This window comes from Helobdella robusta (genome assembly GCF_000326865.2).
Source record: "Helobdella robusta unplaced genomic scaffold HELROscaffold_126, whole genome shotgun sequence".
NCBI classification, from domain to species: domain Eukaryota; kingdom Metazoa; phylum Annelida; class Clitellata; order Rhynchobdellida; family Glossiphoniidae; genus Helobdella; species Helobdella robusta.
Genome location: NW_008703693.1, coordinates 78,698 through 96,384, shown reverse-complemented (window position 1 = coordinate 96,384; position 17,687 = coordinate 78,698). Strand labels below are relative to the sequence as shown.

Sequence of the window (17,687 nt, the reverse complement as noted above, 5' to 3'; positions counted from 1 at the left end):
TTAGAGCGGACTTTCATTCTAAAACACCCTCTCAAGCTGATGCTCGAGCAACTGTCCAGCTGGCTCCCTCCTGCCACCCCTTGCCTGCTCCTTCCTTCCACTCACTCCACCCCACCTTCATTCAGTCGTCAAAATGTTCGCTAAACAACGTGGACGCAATGATGGATGACAGGTTCCAATGCTTTCATCATGGCTTATGCGTTAAACTTAGCATCGTAAATATCATCATCATCATCACTACCGTCGTTATCATTATCATCACTATTGTGTTTCAACCATTGTCCCCCTCCCCATACGTGTGCATCGTTATTAACATTTCAGTTGTTTTTCATCATCATATCAGTTTGGAAAAGTTTCTCGATAACACATTCCAAAGTTTAACCATCTCAATCATTTCCAGTCAGATTCAAAAAACACTATCTTTATTTCCATCTTTATCAATATCATCATCATCTTCATCATTTCTAAGATTGTCATCGTCATCGTCATCATCGCAAATGCTGATAGATCCCCACTCATCGCATGCACTGCATACAAAACCATAACAGGTAAAGATGAGATAGATTCATCTCTATTCAACCAATTTACAGAAAGTAGTAACCCAAGAGGGCACCAGTACAAGCTTTTCAAAAAAAGGGTAGAAACAATAAAAGGAAGATTTTTCAGCTTGAAAGTTTTTGAACATTGAAACAAACTGGACGGCAAAACTGTAACAGCTTCTAGGACGCAGGTGTTTAAAGTCAGACTTGGAAGATTGAGATTTTAATTCCATATTATTAGTCAAAATCGATCCAGTGGTTCTCACACCGAACTATCTACTGAACAACTATACTCTTTGTTATGTTATGTTATATTGAGATGGTGGTTAATGGCTGGCTGCTAGATGATCATCTCGATGGATACGAACTTCATAATTCGATGTCTCATCAAACCAAATTATAGGCTTCACTTTACGTATTATTCAGACGGAGGTGTTTTATAACAACCTCTGTTATGAAGCAACCATCAAAAGCAACAACATAGCATAGCAAACTTTCAAACAATTTTTTAATTAAAACATTGTTGAGATAATCCAAAAAAAAGATTTGGTTACCGATAAGTTTTCCCATTTTCCAATTGAAAATCTGAACCAATCACCATTAATTTGTTTATAAAAAGTAATTCGAATATACTCACAATTGTAATTAGTATTAACACGATGACGAATTGTTTTTAAAATCAAATTTGTGTTAGCTTCTGTTCAGTTTGCGTTAACTTCACTTAAAATTACTGTTTAGTACGACTGAAAAGTGTTCGCAGCACTTAGGAGTGTCAAATTTTATTTATTTAGTTGCAAGGTTTTTATATACTTTTAAAATTTATTTGTCCATACTTGATAAAATAGCCATAAGTGTTATAAATGACTCTATAGAACTATCTCAAATAGGGAGGAACAGTCCCGAACTTTACCTTCTATGCCCCGCACTGTGTTCTGTGTCCGCGAGCCACGTGTCGGTCCGATTATTGCGCAACCAAGAACCAGAAGTGAAATATTGAAATAGCAATTTGACAATAAATTTACAAATTTGAGCAAAGGCAAATATTCATACACACAGAAGCACCGATTTCTTTGATGTTTCTAACACAAATACATCATTGAAACCATTCTATTAACTTCATTGCCATGCCAGTGACGGTTTATGATTCTTACCAAGCATATACAAAATTTCGTGTGCCAACATTTTAATTAGTTTAATTACGATATCGATGATGATTAGGGCAGTGCAAAAACATCGAAACACTGTGGCAACTGTATATATAAATTGGCACGTATGTTGATATTATTTCATCACAACCATCTTTCCGCCACATTCTTCTTCTTCAATTCACACGACTTGAAATTAACTGAAGCCAGTTCTGACATGTGATTTTCCTGGGAATGTTTTTTTCCTCCAACAAGTTTTACTTTGAAATTTTGTTGTTCACTTGGCCAAATACTCATGGCCAAAAATTTTTTTAAAGAGATTCAAACTCCGACAAATGCAGAAACTGCCTTTCAGCATTGTAAAGTTTATAAGGAAGCATAAAAGTAATGATGCCAAATGGCATCGGTATGCGGTAGAGGGCTAACATCGCTGACCACCATACCGCATGGTATGAAGGTTTCACTACAATTAATTTCATCTGCCGATCAATAATTATCAGGTTATTCTCGAATTTTTTAAAAATTGTTTCTTTACACAAAAATAAATGCACGTGAACTTCATGCAAGCAAGCTATGTTAAACCTCTAAAAGGCAATTTACGTTATAATAATTTATAAGTCAAAATGATGAATGGAAAAATTACGATGAGCATGATTTAAGCGAGAACCATTACGTTATCTTACAAATAAAATTCAGTGGGCTTTTAAAAATAATTCAGGATAATTTGTGAAATTTTGTTTGTAAATTTCAACAAGCTCATACATTAATTGCAATCATTCTAGACGTTTGTTCAACGTCTCCAACATGAATTCCTCATCATCAATCAACTTCTGACACACGCGTCGATTTTCTAAGATAAATATTTCATTTATTCCGACCAGTATATCAACATTCGGTTGGAAGAAGCAAGGCAGATTGCGATTCTTCAAACATGTCAATAATTCCTGCAACAAATCTATCAACCTCAAACCTAAATATTTCTCTGACCAAAGTTCATCGTTTGAAAATTTATGGCATACTTTCAAAAAAACATTTTTCATTTGATAAGATGAAAATAGGTAGAAATGTAAGTAGTGATCAATTATAGCCGTAATATATTTGAAAACTCTCATGAGATTTTTTTTCTCAGGAATGATCTGTAATATTTTGTTCTTTTCTAAAATGCTGAAAGATCTTCTCCAGGAATAGCCACGTTGAAAAAAAATGTGGTCAAATTTATCAGAGCATTTCGGAACGTAGTATTCCTCATTGTTCATTTTCAATGTAGGAACGATATCTATCGAGAATTTCAAAGCAGCATCCTCCTTCTTTTTTTTCTGAAAATGTAAAGTTTCACTGTTCATTGTTTGAATTTGTATATAAATTGATATTATTAAAAAGACCCGTGTTATCGCCCATCAAGACAAAAGTGGAAACATTGGACAAACATTTAATTGCACTGCACAACAAAATGTACGTCTATACCCCCAAGGCACCTTCAATTCATCTCCAACTACCAATTCAGCTACTTATCCAACCACCAATTCAGCCACCAATCTAATCACCAATTCCATTAGATAGTTGCACGTTGTTAACTTAATTTCATTATTTCAACACAGTTTTAATTAATCCTTTATTTTCCCTCTTTTTATTTTTCTAATGACGTTTCTTCAGCACGACAATTTCATTCTAATTTCTTATTTTTTTATCATTTTTATTTACATATTTAATTTTAATAATTATCTATTTTCCTTTTATTTTCTTATTATTTATGCATTTTATCGTACGTTCCACATTTTCTGCCTCTTACAGAAAAAGAATATTAAAGCATAAAAAATTAACCGGTATTGTGCCATCCATTTGAATTCCTGGATCATGATCTATAAGCTCTGTAGTTGCGTTCCAATGCTTTCGTCCATATTTTCTGCAGCACATTTCAATCTTTCCTCTAAAGAACTCCAGCAGAGAGGATGGAGCTAGGTAACGATTATTATGATCATCCTTGTCAGCAATTGATTGCATCGGCATGTTTGTTCCAGGTTTTACCATCATGAAACAGCGGTTGGCAATAGGAGATGGTACTTTCTTATTGTATTTAGTAATTTGATAAACTCAAGTTAAGAAATGAAAGCGAATGAAAATTATTTTACTAACCTAAAAATAAAATGGGCAAATAAATTATGAATTTGTTGGAGAATGCAGTTGTCTTGTAACCTCAATGATTTCTCCCACGTCCCAGACAAGCATGACATCCAATTCTATGGGATGCTGTTCGAATGGACGTACATTCACATTTAAACCTTCGGAAGTACTTCCGACGAATTCCGGAGTAACAAAAATGGAATCTGCTTTTAGTTCTTCAACAATGTCTCCTATAATGTGGTGAATTATATCTCTGGCTTCTTTCATTCGATCTGGCGGAATGGTGCATTCAGTTGCACAATTCTTAATCGCAGTTATGAAGCGCGAGCTTTCATGCCATCTTTTGTAGACTGAAATGTCAATCACTTTATTTAATAATATTCACATGTACAGTTACAAAATTGATGAAAGTAATAACTCTTTTAAAAGCATTAACATAAATCTGTAAAATCATTCTAAAACATTTGAAAAATATTTATTTCTGTCATTACCAGATAAATCATTGTTAATACAACTTACTGCTCTTGGTATTCACCATAATATCCTTCTTCTTAACTGAACTCTGAAATTCGCATCGTTGTTGTTTGGGCATTGCATTATTCACTTTTTCATACATCCAATTGATATCCGGTTTCAAACAACAAGGGTTGTAACAATTTTTAAGATACGTTAATAATTCCTTCAAAAAATCTAGCAATCTGGAACCAAAATAATTGATCAAACATTCATCATCAGCATGAAATTTGGAATATACCCTAGGAAGATTTTTTTTCACATAATGAAAGGCCATTTCAAATAAAATCGGATGTTTGATTTTAATATTATCGAAATCTGAAAAAAGTTGAGAGTAATTTAAAATCTTCCTCTCATCCATATGCTTGTAAATTTGAGTTTCTCTCCACGCTAGGTAGCTCCTGAGATTTAAAACGCCACGTCTCCTCCAGCTTAGAAAATCCATGATATCATCATTAAATCTTAACCTCCACGCTAGATTTCGTTCGATCATCCCTAGGCTGGGATGACAGATATAGCGATCATTGAAATTTAAAGCGAGATAAATATTTACAGAGAACTTCCAATCTGTTTCATTCTTTAAAATTAATATACTTACTTATTTATTAAATTTTCAAAATAAATTGATGTTATAAAGATTGAACCACCATTTTGACATCCATTTGAACGACTGAACCGTTATATCTTATTTTCGTTTTTCTGTAACAGAGCGTTCGTTCATATAAACCAACATAATTTCCAATCTTTTTCATAAAATTTTCTGCTAGAGATGATGCACATAGATAACGACCATCGGAACTTTTGATGTAAATAATGTGTCCATTGTTTGTTTTTGGTTCCAATTTTGTAGTCAATTTGTTCTATTGATAAATTACAAAATTTTAATTAAATTAAATGAATAGTAAGATTGAACATTTTTTTATTTTGATTCAAAATCATGAAAACAAAAGTTAAACCTTTTTTTGAATATCTCCTTCTATCAAAAAGCGAGATAAATAATGATGACCATCATCAGGCACGTCTCCATCATCTCTCATCACCAGGACAGTCTGACCGGGCAAAAAATTTTCCTAGAAAAAAAGCTATATTTAATGAAACTGTTACTATCCGAATTCCTCATGCAGATAAGGTTTTATTTCTTTTTTTTCATAAATCATCTTCAGTGCGGGTTTGGTTTAAACAGTTTATTTAAACAAAAAAAAATCTCAAATCTTTTCTCAAATCTCAAATCTGCACCACCGAGGCACTTTTCTACACCTCCACAGGCAAGCTAAACAAGCAAATTGACGGTGTACTCATGGGAACACCACTCGGTGTCCTGTTCACAAATTTCTTTTTAGAACATCTAAAAAGCAAAACATGCAGAGACAATCCGGAATTAAAAACAAACATTTATGCCAGATATGTTAACGATATCTTTGTCGAAAACGCTGATCCGGAACAAGTCAACCAACTACTAGCAACCCTGAACCAATCAAAATTTCACCATCGAGTTATAGTTACTAGCAATGGTTACAAAACATCATCCACTGAGAGGACCATTCAACAAAGACTACAACAAGATAGCAACATATTTAAAAACAACAACGACATAATCCTATATTACAGAAATTATATGCAAGACGTCCTCAAACAAATCATAAAAAGAAGTGTTACCAAAATCAATGATCCTAACAAAATAAAACTCAGGATATATTACAATAATTGTAAGACATCACAATTTGTCTTAAAAAAGAACTGCACTTTTAAAGGCGATTTTACTTTAAGCGTAATCAAGTAATATATGAATTTAAATACCCTATTGACGACTGTGCGCGTCAACAACATTCGTATATTGGTGTTAATACCACTTCATTATCAAGACGTCTTACGATGCATACACATACATCAAATCTCATTTGCAATCAACACATGCAAATAACCCGCCAAATTCTTGACAACAACACAAAAATAATTTATCAAAATACACAACACATCTAAAAATTGCAGAAGCTGTACTAATAAATATCAACATTATGACATCATTACTATCTCGACGCTTTATTGCTAACTTCAATAACAATGAAGAACAATGGAATGACAATTACAAAGATGAAGAGTACGACGCCAACTTTTACGAAACCAAACCTGCACTAAAGATGATTCATAAAAAATCGAAATAAGGCTATATCAGCATGATATATTCGGCTAAGGTTATATCTGCATGATATATTTGGATAGCAACAGTTTAATTAAATTTTCATAATGAACTTGGATAATTCTATTTTCAACAAATTGAACTATTTCCAAAAAATTTTAATAAGGAAAATTGAATAGATGAACTTTAAATTGATTAATGCTAAAAATTCGTTAGAATTCATACAATACTGCATAAAATATGGTCTCCTTCCAATTTAATTAATTATATATATATCAAATCAAATCAAATATCAAATATTGTGTTTATATAGCGCCAATTATAATTGCTTCTCATCAGCGCTCTCCTCGTAAGAAGCATGTTGAAAGCGAAGCCATCATCGGTTGAGATCACTAGGAGTTACCAAATAGGTATGTCTTTAGACGTTTTCTAAACTCGGCTAATGATAACCCGGATATACGTAGTTCGATAGGTAGGCTGTTCCAAAAAATAGGCCCAGCAACTGCAAAATCTCTATCTGCTGTTTTCAGATTCCGATCTCTAACATACAGCGTGTTTGAATCAGCAGACCTTAGACGCCCATGTGATGACATAGATGAAACTCGAATACACTTATCTTCTAAATATTTCGGAGCCAGACCATTTAAACTTTTAAATACCATTACACCCAACTTGAACATGATTCTTTGTTTTACACGCAGCCAATGCAACTCCTTTAGAATTGGTGATCAAATTTTAATTTGCGATATATTATTCTAGCAGCCTGATTCTGAACCATCTGAAGTTTAGACAACAGTTTATCAGCTATGCCATATAAAAGACTGTTACAATAATCCAATCTAGAGTTGACAAAAGCATGTACTAATAGAGTCATTGTATCTCTATCTACCGATTTTGTGACTTGACGTAATTGACGTATGGTATGAAGAATTTATATAGCACCCCTCTATGTAAAACTCAGAGGCGCTGTTCGAGAAGCTGCCGGTGAAAAAGTCGCTTCCATGTTTAAGTCGTTTTCGGAACATGTCTCTTTCATCCATACTATCAACGACATCATCGGGCAGTTTATTCCAAACCTCCGCTGCAGCCACGGAGAAACGACGCCGTCCATAATTTTCTGTCCTGAACCTAGGAACAACGAGTTTCTTTTTGGCAGAGGATCTGAGTTTTTACCCCCCGGAAGCCGTAGGGACAGGCACGATCAGCTGTTGAAAGTATCGAGGACCAAGCCCCATCAAACTGTCTCTTGTAAACATTGCTATTCTGAATTCGATTCTATAACAAACTGGCAACCAGTGAAGCTCATTTCGCATATATGATAAAACAGATTCATATTTTGTTACACCAGCAATTATTCTTGCAGCAGTGTTCAGAATAGACTGTATGCAGTTTTGAAGATACAAGCTTGTACCATAGAGGTAGTTGGAACATACATTTTTTAACCAATAGACTGACTTGTGGACCCATTGTCATACGGAAGTCCATCACAATTCCCAAATTGGTAACCGTTTTACTGAAACTTATATCAGTCATGCTGATGTTAATCGATGAAGGTTCAACCGCTGACGTTTGTAGCCATGTACCAGCCAACATGAACTGAGTCTTAGTCTGATTCAACTTTAGCCTACTTTGACCCAGCCACGAGTCGACATCAGATATAGTTTTTGTCAGTTTCTCTTATACGGTAGGCATCTCATCTGGGAACATGAAACGCAAATCTGCATGTCATCTGCGTACCCATGGCAATAATAACCATCTTTATTCAGTAAATCCAATATCTCTGCAACGTACAAATTAAAAAGAATCGGTCCAAAAACATATATATATATATATATATATATATATATATATATATATATATATATATATATATATTTCGAAAATTCAACACTACTTTCAACATTGTTCAACTTTTTTATATTTCTTTTTAATTTATTAATTTAAAAGACTGTTAATAAATTAAAAAGAAATATAAAAAAGTTGAACAAAGTAGTGTTGAATTTGTGAAATGTTGCGTTAACAACAGTCTGTTACCAATTTACCAATATATATATATATATATATATATATATATATATATATATATACAAATTTTACAAAAAAAAACGCGAGGCGTAAGATTTTCATTAAAAAACAAGCGTGTGATTTATCTTCATCATTTTTAGACTTTAATATATAACTCTCATTATTGTTATTGAATTTTTAAAATGCACAGATTTGAAAATTTTCCTTGTTTGGTAGCCAGCTATCGACATTCTGCCACTGGCGTCTGTCGCTGAACCTCCTCCCCATGCCCATGATTAAAAAATATAAATTTTTTAAACTTCACGAATTAAGAATTGAAAACAAATTTGTGGAAGAAAGTTCTCAAATTGGATAATTTTCTAACCTCAGTAAATTTGTTTATGCGCATGTTAAGCACGATGTCTAACTCAATGTTGGCCTCTCCATCTGGATTTCCATTCACTTTTAAACCTTCGGTGGCAATTTCCATATGTTCCGGGTATACGTAAATTGAATCTGTTTCTAGTTTTTTAATAATTTCGTCAATCATGTGATAAGTTGTTTCTGTTCCTTCACCGAGTTTTTCATGTTGAGTGGAGTATTTTTTTGCAAGGTTTTCCATTGCAGCATGGAAGCTCGAACATGTATACAAACTTTTGCAGCCTGTGAAAATTCAATTACGTTAATCAGCGAGATATTTGAACGCAGTAAATAAAAATGTGCACACAAATGCTTGTATAATATAGCTATAATCTAATTTTGAAGCACTATGATAAAGGAGTGTATAATTAGAAGTTGCCGAAATGAATGACTGACAATTAATTTCTTTTGTGCGTGTAGGGTTAGTTGAAAGTTGTCAACAATTTGTAATCTTATCAAACATTTTAACACTATCGTATAATTTGCTAAAAAAATGTGTAAATTTATTTAAATTTATTTATATAATGTAAAGAAATTTTTTTTTAATATTATTTTAACTATATCAAGTTAATTAATGACTGACAATTGCTGTGATCATCTGGAAGATGGGAACATTTTCTTTTCCTGCTTTTAGGCCGTTGTGACGGATTTTTCGCTGCAGCCTGCATATTTTTAACTGTCAAACATTTCAACACTGTCAAATAAGTTGCAAAAAAAAACAAAAAAGATGATTTTTTTGAAGTTATTTAATTAATACCAAAATTTATTATTAATATTATTAAATTAAATTAGGTTAAATTTAATTAAAATAAGTTAAACTAAATTAAATGAAGGACTTACAATTATTTTCTTTCAGAAGATTATTTTCACTTTTTGGAAGATATGAATGAAGTTAGCTCTTCCTGCTTTTCAGCAATTTCAATGTTTATAGAATTATTTTATTAGAATTTATTATTATTTATATGGCCCGTATATTTTTAATTGTTAAAAGTAAATTTATCTATTATAAGGGGCTTCTTAAAAATTATGGAAATAAATCATTTCAAATATAAAAACTTTGAGTATGAACTAAGCTTAGGCTTTGCAAATTATTCTATTATTTGCTAGTTATATTAAATTTCAAATAACAAAGTCCAATCCATACATTCAAGTGGTTTTCCCAAACCTTTCAATCTCAAGTTGATAATAACTTGATACAGAAAGAAATAATCATAGCTACTTAAAATAGCTACTTATACAATATTCTTCATTCTATATACTTTTACTTAGTTTCATTTTATATATAAATGTTTATACTCATTTTTGTATTGCTATATGGGCTTCATTGAAAACCTCTTCAAATTTAAGAATAGCAAAGTCCAATTCATACATACAATTATCGGTGTACGTGTTAATAGCATAGCACCATAACTGAAGATATTTTTCAGTTTATTCGTTAAATTCAATTATAGCATAAAATAAATGTTAACAACGTCTTACATAAATTTTAAGTCTAAAATTCGTCAAGTGTTTTTCCCAAAATTTTCTATTTCAAATTAATTCTTTCAGAACATCTGATTCTAATTTTTCTCCTCATAACTTTACTAAATTTACTACTAAATCTTTTTCAGTAATTACTCCAATAAATCTTCTAGAACTTACTAAAATTATTAATTCTATGTCGTTTACAACCTGATCTACTTTCTTCTAATTAACGTAAAGAATTTTTTTCAATTTTTATCCTATCATTCTCAAATTAGTTAATTTATCACTTTCCACCTCCAAATTTCCTGTTTCTAATAATAATTCTATTGTTATTTCTATTCTTGAAAACTCATCCTTAGATCCTACCTTATAGACCTATTACTAATATTACTTTCATCTCTAAAATAATAGAAAAAGTAGTTTTTAATCAATTGTCATCTTATTTAAAATCTAACTCCTCGCTTCTTGTATCTCAATCTGGTTTCAGACCTGCTAACAGTACTGAAACTTTTTTACTCATAATACTTAATGATATTCTTCTCTCTAATGACAATAGTAATCTTACTTTACTTCTTGCTTTTGACTTTTTCTCTGCTTTTGAAACTGTTGATCATACTATTCTCTTGAGGCTGCTAGAGCTTTCTTTTAATATTACTGATTCTTGTCTATTTTTGTCATTTAATATTATTGATTCTTGTCTATCTTGGTTTTTTTTTATCTCTGTAATTGTTTTTCTTCTGTTGTTTTCAATAATTCTACTTCAAACTCCTTCACTCTTATTTTTCTGGGTACCTCAGCGTTATCTCCTTGGCCCTCTTTTATTTATACTCTATACCGCTTAACTACATCGTATTATTAATAATTTTTTTCTCACTACTCAACTATATGCTGATGATTCTTAAATTTATATTTTTTCCTTCATCTAACCTCAATAGTGTTCTTCATAATCTATCACTATGTCTTTTTCAATTATCGTTTGGTCTGACTAAATGTGTCTTAAACTTAATCCTTCTAAATTTAAATTAATTTGTTTTAATAAATCTAAACACTCTATTACTATTACTCCTATTATCTTGCCTGATTCTAAACCTCTTGATGATTCTTACAAGTTTCGTAATCTAAGCTTTATCTTTGATTAATAATGTTGCTAAAAGTTCTTACTTCAATCTACATGGAATAAAAAAACTTTTGCTTTTTTTTGATGATCATACTTTTCTCCTTCTTCTTACTTCGTCAGTCTTATCTAGGATTGATTACTGTAACTTGCTCTACTATGGTCTTCCTGATTCTGTACTCTATCTTTTATGTAAAGCTTTCAACTATGCTGCTCGTCTAGTTGCTCGTGCCTCTTTTTTTTCATATATCTCCATATCTTGTTCTTTTGCACTGGCTACCTATAAAATATAGTTTAATTTTTTAAATTTGCACATTTATGTTTAAGCCTCTATCTATATTATTAATATTTCCTGAGTACTTATCAGATATTCTGTTTCTAATAACCTAAATACTTTTCTAACTTAGCAATCGTCGATTCAAAGCAATTACCTGAACACAGATTTCAATAGTCAATGTTTCACAAATCTTTTTCAAAAAGATTTAATAAAACTATTATTGTAATAAATTATACAAGAAAAAATACTCATGTTGGTTATTTCACTATGGTCGCAGACAAACTGAAACAAGCAATTTCTATCGGGACAATCCCATTATCTTCTGACACCGGCTGATAATGACAAATAACAAACTAGTTGATCAACAGATCATTTTTTAGTGAATTTTAAATAAAAACAACTGAACTGATTCTAACTAGACCAATTACGAAGTACTTTACGTTTATTATTCTAACAAACTTTAGTGCATTAATTTTACGACTCGATTTATGGTTTTAATTGGTTAAATAGCGCGAGCAAGGGAAAATTTAAATAAAAGTTTAGAAAAAAATTGATTGATCATAGGTTGATATCTTAACTTCAAATTTATTTCTCTTTTTCACGTTACGGGTTTGTTTTTGTTTTGTTTGCACACACACTCGGTGAACAAAAACAAACATGGGGCTATGATTTGAAACTATATATATCAAACAGGCATGCACGCATTGCACGTTATTTCCAATATTTTCAACATTTTATTTATTCCCTATTTTTTTGTTCAACGGTTTTTTTCCCGAACGCTGAAGTTGTATCATAGTTGAAAAACCGTGCACACCCATGCAATATATTTTCAGCATGAATTCGAAAAATAAGTTTATTTTGAATTTTAATAAACTAAACGTTCACCAAAAAACTTTAGTGAGAAAAATCGAAAAAACGAACTACAAACATATTAACGCCAAACATTCGGTAGAATTTATAAAATATTGTAAAAATACATGCAATGCTATACGATGCTATAAATATAGCTATAATCTGATTCTGAAGCACTATGATAAAGAAGAGTATAATTAAAAGTTGCCTAAATGAACGACTGACAATTAATTTCTTTTGTGCATGTAGTATCGGTCCGTTGACATTGTCAACAATTTGTAATCTTATCAAACATTTCAACACTATCATATAAAATTATAAATTGTAAAATATATGTGTAAATTTATTTGAAATTATTAAATAATGTAAACAAATTTATATTCAACATTATTTTGATCAAATCAAGTTAAATGAATGACAGACAATTACTGCGATCCTCTGGAAGAGGAAAACAAAAATATAAAATAAAATTTATATTAAACGTCCAACAAATAAAGACAAGACAACAAACTACTCTTATAAACAGTTATACTATATATAAAAGTAGTATATAATAATAAGAGTCAATAGTATTTATTTTTAATCTGTATATACATTTGATGACTAATACAAAGCGTTTTGGTGATAGTAATATTTTGTATATAGTGTATATAAATATATATTATATACATGTATATATATATATATAATATATATATATATACATTATATACATGTATATATATATATATATATATATATATATATATATATATATATATATATATATATATATATATATATTCATATGTATATCTATATGTGTATGTATTGTATATATATAATAATAATAACTATCCAAATTAAAATAACAAAGTAGGTACTATTTTAAATTCGATATCACAGGTTTTTCCAACCTTTCAATTTTGAACTAGCTTCGAATTTAAGCAGATGTCCAATTTTTTTTTCAATCAAAACCGTTTTGATTTATCTTCTATTTTTTCATTATAACCTTCTTTATTAATTATTATAACATTAACTTATGTATTATTTATAAATAATAATTAATTACTAACATTAAATTACCTAATCATAAATATTATTATTTATCAAAATATATACATATGTTTATTGTCATTACCATATAGGTTAATTTTAAAATTGACACTAATAAAAAGTTGAATATAAAAAAATTTCCATCATTAAATTACAATTTGAATGGCCCACAAATTGATGAAAATATTTCCATTGGCTACATAAGATTTGAACTATACAACTTGAAGCTGGCCTAGAGTTGTAAGAGTTGTGCTGTGTTAAAACAATGTACAAAAATAAATTATATAAAAATAATTCATTAAAAAATTTAAAATCTTTTGTTCATAGAACTCCATTTCTATCACATGCGGTAGCTAGATTTTGCAACTGACATCTCGTTTGTTGAATTTCTTCGCCAGATGGACGTGGCGTTTCTACGATGCGAATCTCATACTCATCTGATATATCAGTTAATGATGTTGAAACCAGATGTTGAAACTATCATTTGGGTAGACGAAGTACTTGGACTACAGACGGATTTTTTCATAAAATCATCATAATTTCGTTTCCTTGCATTGAAAAAATAAAAAATATTTTCATGTTAGAAGTACAAATACGAATTTTTTAATGAAATACCTTACGTTTCAGATGTAATTCTAATAACCTTATTGCACCGTTGTTCAGACCAGTATTTGCATTAGTTCCATCAGCACCAATAGCAAGTACATTACGTAGTGATTTTTCGTTATCTTGCAGTTTTGATAGATATAGATGATCCAGTTGAAGGAGAAACGTGAACTAGGTAAACCGTATTTGACTCTATAAGTAACGTAATATGTTCTTCAACAAAAAAATTTTTGCTACAAATTAAGGACGTACAAAGAGTTTTGTCTTTTCTTCCATCAAAGAAAATTGACTTTGGACCTGCAGCAGCTAGAGTTACCTTTGCTTCATACGTTAATATGACTCGAAGCTGTCGCCTTTGTCGTCACAGCTATGAGCGGTCAATAAGCTGTTTTGTCCTTTTTTTTATTACTCCATAGTCTGTGATGACAGCTGTAGCTATAGCAGCTCGTGCAACATCAGATACGCTATACCATAATATTGCCATTATTAATTTTCTTCATATTAATCCATAAAATAGTATGCGTCGTTATTAATTCGCTGTATTTTTATAATTTGTAAAATGACTAGTAATAAATATAACTATTACTGTAATCATTAATTATAAATTTAAATTAAAATTAATTTATCTACTAAAAATTATTTACATTGTATAAAAAGCACAATATTAGCTAAAAATGCCAATCTTGCTTCATCTGGCGGCCAAGGAAGATGAGTCTTGATATGCGCGTGTATATGTGTTTGTATGTGTATGTGTGTGTGTGGTGTGTGTTTGTATGTGTGTGTTAAAATCGTGTTTTTTATTCATTCGACGATGATATCAAGACATGGTTTTTCACAATTAATCTCGACTTTATTTTTCTTATCAGTTCTAGAAAACAAAATTACAATGCATTATTTCACGATTTCAAATAAGAAAAAAAGGATAAAATAGAAAAATTAACGAGTAAACAAAATGTGACTTTTTCACTAAAACAGTCATCTGAGTGATATTGAAAAATTAAAAATCATTATTTAATAATAAAAGTAAAATAAACCACATCAGCCAGAACCAAACATTAACGTGTTACTATGGTTCAATCCCCTTAAGAAGTTTATAAATACCCCATTCAATAGCGGCCCCATCGTAGTAAATAGCAAATTCATCACAGTCCTGTACTTCATGGAAAGATTTCGCAATGTGTGGTTGCCTTTTTTAAAATCTCAATTTCCTTTTTCAAATAGTCAGCGTTATTTTGACTCTCAGCATCATCCGAGGACTCATCCAATTGGGATTTACAGGGGGAACCGTTGAGGAAATTGGTAACTTTTGTGCGATGTGTATCGTATGGACTGCCATCCTCATCACGTTTTCTTTTGTAGTAATTAGATGATTGATTGTTATAGGATTGTTCGTTTTTACCTTTTGCCATATAACTTTCTTGAAAGCGTTTTCTTTTTATTCCTTGTTTGTAAGAAGTTCTTTGGTAAAAATTAGAGGATTTTTCGTCTCGTGAATGTGTCGCATATTTTCCCCGAGAATCATGTCGATTTCTATTTGCAGATGAATAGTAATAATCAGCCCGGTCGTCTTCTCTATGACGTTCACTGGGTCGAGATTGATAACAATTAACTCTTCTTTTCGTTGTTCGAAACCTGGATTTTCTTCCTTCATAATCAAAGTCACGGCAGTCACAGTAAGGTGATCTTGATCGTCTTCGGCTGTATTCATCGTCGCTGGAGGAGGAATCGTAACGAGATTGTCTTCGATTCCTCGATCTGGATCTTCTTCCTTCATAGCTATTGTTATATCTGGCGCTGTCAGAATACATGATGAGCTATATTTTGTTGAATAATGTTTGTCAATATTGAAAATCACTGTTCCAATCTGTAGGCTACTAAGAGATTATTTAGACTACGATGTTCGTCGATGTTAATAATCTCTGGCAAAACTTATAGGTTACAATGATATTTCTTAGTTACGCAAGGGTGTATTAAAGTTATACTTTTAAAAAATCATCTCCAATCTCTTCTTATATACCTTTCTGGTTCTAGATAAATAAAAAGCTTTTTGTTGAAATATAAACATTGTTAACAATCAAAGTTAACTTTAATGCGACACACAGTTAACTTTTATGTCAAAGTTAACTTTGTGTGATACTTTGTTTGACACGCAAAGTTTATTGGGCTCGATGTCTTTTGATGATTAATTAAAGAGAATACATAATTGTATCAATATTAACGAGATTGCCTAATTATATAAAAATTCACGATCTAATTTTTATCACTTTAATTTTTTATCTGATAATAAAGTTAGTAAGTTTCTTTTAAAGTGAACTAAAAAAGTAATTAATCATCACAATTTATTTTAAAGTAAATAAAAGATTCATTAATTGACGAGTCTTCATTGATCCTGACGGAGAAACTCAACTAATTAAACTTAGCAATTAACCAATTAAAACCATAAATCGAGTTGTAAAAATAATGCATTAAAGTTTGTTAGAATAATAAAGGTAAAGTACCTCGTAATTGGTCTAGTTAGAATCAGTTCCGTTGTTTCTATTTAAAATTCACTAAAAATGATCTGTTGATCAATTAGTTTGTTATTTGTCATTATCTGCCGATGTCAGAAGATAATGGGATTGTCCCTATAGAAATTGCTTATTTCATTTTGTCTGCGACCAACAGTTAAATAACCAGCATGAGTATTTTTTCATTTTTTCTTGTATAATTTATTACAATAATAGTTTTATTAAATCTTTTTGAAAAAGATTTGTGAAACATTGACTATTGAAATCTGTGTTCAGGTAATTGTCCAAGTTCTCCATAAACTGCTTTAAATCGGCGATTGCTAAGCTAGAAAAGTATTCACAACAAAAACATTCTGTGATAATACATTCATATTTAATAGTGTTTATATAATTTGAACAAATGATAAATAAAACTAAAAGTTTGTTGGAAAATCTAAAATTATTTAAAAAACGACAATACTTTTTTAAAATATATCATGAAATCAGTGTCGGAGTAGGGGCTCGGAGTTGCTGGCAACTCTTTTCTGGTGACGCAATCAGTCGGTCGGTCAGTCAGTCAACCAGCCAACCAATTCAACAATCAATCTAACAATCAACCAACCAACCAAACAACCAACCAAACAAACAATCAAACAAACAAACATACAAACAAACAAACAATCAACCAAACAATCAATCAATCAAACAACAAACCAACCAACCAACCAACCAACCAACCAACCAACCAACCAACCAACCAAGCAATCAACCAATCAATCAATCAATCAATCAATCAATCAATCAATCAATCAATCAATCAATCAATCAATCAATCAATCAATCAATCAATCAATCAATCAATCAATCAATCAATCAATCAATCAATCAATCAATCAATCACTCAATCAATCAATCAATCAACCAACCAATCATTCATTCAATCAATTTTCTTTTTTTTATCCGTTATTCTGGGA

General features: G+C 30.9%; 3 protein-coding genes across 3 annotated transcripts; all 3 read right to left on the bottom strand.

The window, feature by feature from the left end:
- Positions 1-2,457: 2,457 nt before the first annotated feature.
- Positions 2,458-4,811, bottom strand: HELRODRAFT_183959 (hypothetical protein; the record flags this gene model as incomplete). The annotated part of the gene is made up of 4 exons (XM_009013968.1): positions 2,458-3,000; positions 3,506-3,748; positions 3,878-4,155; positions 4,325-4,811. 4 exons carry the CDS (start codon positions 4,809-4,811, stop codon positions 2,458-2,460), a joined length of 1,551 nt encoding a protein of 516 aa, XP_009012216.1.
- Positions 4,812-4,947: 136 nt separating this feature from the next.
- Positions 4,948-9,547, bottom strand: HELRODRAFT_183958 (hypothetical protein; the record flags this gene model as incomplete). The annotated part of the gene is made up of 4 exons (XM_009013967.1): positions 4,948-5,178; positions 6,370-6,450; positions 8,845-9,122; positions 9,463-9,547. 4 exons carry the CDS (start codon positions 9,545-9,547, stop codon positions 4,948-4,950), a joined length of 675 nt encoding a protein of 224 aa, XP_009012215.1.
- Positions 9,548-15,384: 5,837 nt separating this feature from the next.
- HELRODRAFT_183957 (hypothetical protein) lies at positions 15,385-16,035 on the bottom strand (the record flags this gene model as incomplete). Its single annotated transcript, XM_009013966.1, has 1 exon — positions 15,385-16,035. One exon carries the CDS (start codon positions 16,033-16,035, stop codon positions 15,385-15,387), a length of 651 nt encoding a protein of 216 aa, XP_009012214.1.
- Positions 16,036-17,687: the final 1,652 nt, after the last annotated feature.